Below are 4,439 nucleotides of genomic sequence, written 5' to 3' on the forward strand. Positions count from 1 at the left end.
TTTGTTTGTTTTATGCTCCTGAAGTTGGTGAGGGAATATGAAATAATTTGGAAGGGACCATAAAAGGAGAAAGATAATTAAGTTTAAAAATACTATTTTGTGACTGTGTTTGGTTCATGAATTTTTCCAACATTTGTGCAAAAAAATATTCTTCCTTCTTGTGAATAACAGTATTTTGGTGCATCCCAGCATTGGGCGTGAAAAAGTGCCTTACTTTCTTGCAAATATAAAAGAATCAATGACTATCTATTCAACACATCCAATTTTCTTCTGGATAACTGATCATTAATCTGGCAGGAAATGCTACATGATGGTCATTAATCTTGTTTAAGTGATCATTAATCTGGTAGGAAATGCTACATGGTGGTCATTAATTCTTCTTTAAGAAATGCTACATGGTGGTCATTAATTCTTCTTTAAGGGATGATTAATCTGGTAGGAAATGCTACAAGATGATGGCAGAGGTGGTTGATTCCAATCCAAGGCCACTAGAAAAATTCAAAACAGAGCAAATGTCAAGCCCATTAGGTGGGTTAAGGTAGGAACCAATGTTGAAGATCTGCTTGGAGACCTGTAAGTTAAAGTTGTCTGAGTAATGGAGGCCATCCCAGTTGATGTAAGTGTTGGGATCAGAGCAAAGGAAGGCTGTGAGATTGCTACAAAAGTCTGAGGAATCGAAGCTGTAAGGATACTCAGGGCCAGCACCGCAACATGCATCAAAAGCATTGGTCAAGCCTGTAGCAATATCATACCATAGGTTAGCCAATAATACAATTACCTGAAGTTAAGTTAGCCTATAATACAATAATACAATACCTTAGGTTAACTCAGCCAATAACACAATAATACAATCCTTAAGTTAAGTTAGCCTATAATACAATTATACAATAATACAATACCTTAAGTTAAGTTAGCCAATAATATGCAATAATACAATCCTTAAGTTAGTTAGCCTATAATATAATAATACAATACCTTAAGTTAAGTTAGCCTATAATATGCAATAATACAATCCTTAAGTTAGTTAGCCTATAATATAATGATACAATACCTTAAGTTAAGTTAGCCTATAATATGCAATAATACAATCCTTAAGTTAGTTAGCCTATAATATAATAATACAATACCTTAAGTTAAGTTAGCCACAATAATGATGGTATCCTTTGAAAAAATGTGATAAAAGATGGTTAATTATGTGGTTACCAAATCTTGCTCGGTGCTTTAGAATATAGGCATGAGCACCATAATAGTCTGCAAAGAGGAATGTGGCATTTGGGTAGGTTCTTCTGAGGCTCTCCACCTCATTGAGGAGCAACACTCCATGGCTCTCAGCAACAATATTGTAGCCTTGTACACACCCATCTCTATCCTTGTTGGCAAGGAAGTGCTCTGCAAGAAGCTTTGGCAAGCAACCAAGATGTTGGATTCCAAAGATTAAGAAGTTCCTTGCTCCATTCATGTATAAGGTCTGTTGCGACATGCTTTCCCATTAGATTTGATGGCAATTCATGAAACTACCCAAAGGTTAAACATCACATTTTTCACTAACTTTATGAGCTTTCTAATTAGATTTGATGGCAATTCATGAAACTACCCAAAGGTTAAACATCACATTTTCACTAACTTTATGAGATAAGAATTATTACTTCTACTACTTGTCTTATCTTTTGCACAACAATAGGTACAAAGGTGGCATTGAGATAACTCAATGAGTGGGTCGAATTAAAAGCCGAAAAGTAATCATTACCACCGCTCTCAATGACATATAATCCATTGGCAAAAGAAGCTAGGCTAGGCTTGCCTACACACAGATATACACAATTGTCAAAATAACATCAAGCATTCTTACATAGTATGTATGATGCATATAACATCAAGCATTACCAAAATAATATGAAGCATTCTTACATAGTACATGATGCATATAACATCAAGCATTGTCAAAATAACCTCAAGCATTCTTACATAGTACATGATGCATATAACATCAAGCATTGTCAAAATAACCTCAAGCATTCTTAGATGGTGCATGATGCATATAAGACATGTACATACAAAAAAATTTGGGCATTCCCACCTTTTGCACGAGCTTCGCCTCTGGATAAGATGCCATGTGAGCATATAACATGAAGCATTCTTACATAGCACATAATGCATAAAATAAAGCATTGCCAAAATAACATCAAGCATTCTTACATGGTACATGATGCATATAACATCAAGCATTGCCAAAATAACATCAAGCATTCTGAGATAGTACATGATGCATAAAAGACATGCACATTTAAAGAATTTTGGGCAATCACACCTTTTTGTGTCCCACGCTCGACCTCCGCCTCTGCTTTAAGGGTAAGATGCCATGTGAGCTGCTGCTCAATATACAACTCATCGGTTGGAAAGATTTGAAGGCTATTAAGGAAGGAGGTGTTCAACGTAGTTGCTCCAGCGACAGCATAGTTAACACCATTAGTGAAGTTAGATGTGGTGTTTTGGAAGGGGTTTAAGTATGGTATGCCCAAATATGTAGCTGCACATTGTGAGATGCAATCAAGTATTCAATATGTGGCTATCAACTAGCCCAAAAAAGGTAGTTTCTCTAGCTTGTCTATAACATAAATGCATGAAATTTTTGAAAACTATTGAAATTGACAAAAAATTACAAGTAAACATGAGAACCTTGTTAGTCGGAGGATTTTTTAACATCACTCACTTTTAGCCTAACCTATTCAATACTTCATACCGTCAAAATATGCTCCCTCTAAAGAAAAATGGCACCTCATTTCATAACAATTGGAAAAAGCCCAAAAAAAGAATCACAAAATTCTAAATTTTACAAAAATCAAATTTAAGACATAATTACATAAAGCATCACAAATATCCACCAAATGGAAAACCTCTATCTCTGAATATTGGAGGTGTTTTTTGTAAATTTAAACTAATTTGAAGGTATATAAACTAAGTTGTGAAGAAAAACAAAACAAAATTAGCTAAAGTGTAAAGTGAGATGCAACAAAATGCTTTGGGTGGGTGAGTTGGGGCACTTGGTGTAACCCACTGGCTCTCAAGTAGAGAGCTAATTTAACCCCCCTGTCGCCACCCGAACACATGTTCAAATCCCACTCGAATAGTAAATCCTTTAAGTACACATCCTTCTTGGAAAAGACAAAAAAAAAACAAACAAAAACTCAAAAAGCAAACAAACAAAAACTCAAAAAGCAAACAAACAAAACTAAAAAAAGCAAACAAACTAAACCTTAAAAAGGAATCCTTCTTGGAAAAGAAAAAAAACAAACAAAAAAAACTAAAAAAACTAAAAAAGCAAACAAAACTAAACTTCAAAAAACAAAAAAAAAGGGGAAAAAAGAACACTTCAAAAAAGAAAGAAAGAAAGAAACAAAACAAAAAAAGAAAAAAACAAAAGAAAATGCGCTTAATTAGAGGTTAAATTAAGGATAGAACGAGTACCCAAGTGATCGATCATGAGGCGGCCATCGCTGAAGCGGCCGGTGGGTCTGCCGGGGAAGGTCTCGCCGTAAGGCAGCATGGTAGACCTTGCGGCGCCTGGGCTGCGCATGATGGCGGCGTTTCCTGTGTCGGATAGGGAGTCCCCAAACACAAACAGTGCAGGGAAGCAAGGCGCAGCTGCAGCTTCAGCTATGATCATCACCCCTCTTACTGTCATCAACATAAGGGCCGCCACAGAGCCGATCATTACAGCTCCCTGCGCCATCGCTGATCTCTGCCTTGGAATTCTTTCTGATTCAGAATGCATAGGAAACCAGCTGAAGGTAAGCACGCTCACTCGTCCTGCAAGAATTAAGCTGCGCCGCACTTCAGCCCTCAGTTTTGAAGACTGCGGAACCCTTCTTAGGGCTCAATGAAAGGCTTCAATTCGGAATTATGAAATGGTGGTTCAATTTTTGCCCTTAGGGCTGCCTCACGTGATGTCTGATCACAGCAGGCTCGTGGTCTGTATAATAAATTGCTGGTCCAATTTATGCCCTTAGGGCTGCCTCACGTGATGTCTGATCACAGCAAGCTCGTGGTCTGTATAATAAATTGCCCCCGTGACGCTGTCTGTGAGAGAGTTGAATACAGACATTGAGCTGTGTGCGTGCGTGTGTGTCTCTCTCTCACAGAGAGTGTGTGTGTGTGTGTGTGAGAGAGAGAGAGAGAGAGAGAGAGAGAAGATATGGTATCACTGACACTGTAAATGCAGGCATTCAGTGTTCGAGTGAGTACACGCACTGTGTGTGTGAGAGACCTGGCTGCTATTGAGTTGTGTGTGTGTGTGAGAGAGAGTAGAGAGAGAGTACTTGGTACTGAGTACACGCACTGTGTCTGTGTGAGAGAGCTGGCTGCTGCTATTGAGTTGTGTGTGTGTGTCTGTGTCATAGAGAGAGAGTACTTGGTACTACGCACTGCGTCTGTGCCTCTTG

General features: G+C 38.1%; 1 protein-coding gene across 1 annotated transcript; it reads right to left on the reverse strand.

The window, feature by feature from the left end:
• Window positions 1–314: 314 nt before the first annotated feature.
• On the reverse strand, window positions 315–4,302 carry LOC147607972 (acetylajmalan esterase 2-like). Its single transcript, XM_086789880.1, has 5 exons — window positions 3,466–4,302; window positions 2,309–2,527; window positions 1,647–1,801; window positions 1,204–1,468; window positions 315–735 (listed from the first exon to the last, which is right to left on the reverse strand). The coding sequence occupies exons 1-5, from the start codon at window positions 3,770–3,772 to the stop codon at window positions 446–448; spliced, it is 1,236 nt and encodes a 411-aa protein (XP_086646006.1). The 5' UTR covers window positions 3,773–4,302; the 3' UTR covers window positions 315–445.
• Window positions 4,303–4,439: the final 137 nt, after the last annotated feature.

Source organism: Cibotium barometz, chromosome 54, assembly GCF_041138505.1.
Source record: "Cibotium barometz isolate CiBa-2024 chromosome 54, ASM4113850v1, whole genome shotgun sequence".
NCBI classification, from domain to species: Eukaryota; Viridiplantae; Streptophyta; class Polypodiopsida; order Cyatheales; family Cibotiaceae; genus Cibotium; species Cibotium barometz.

What these genes read in the sequence shown, in the direction of transcription:
- LOC147607972 (XM_086789880.1), bottom strand. Translation starts at nt 3,772, where the DNA reads ATGCATTCTGAATCAGAAAGAATTCCAAGGCAGAGATCAGCGATGGCG. An exon ending in CCTCATGATCGATCACTTGG is followed by an intron (nt 2,528 to 3,465) that starts GTACTCGTTCTA and finishes CACAATGTGCAG; the next exon opens with CTACATATTTGGGCATACCA. An exon ending in CGAGCGTGGGACACAAAAAG is followed by an intron (nt 1,802 to 2,308) that starts GTGTGATTGCCC and finishes ATCTGTGTGTAG; the next exon opens with GCAAGCCTAGCCTAGCTTCT.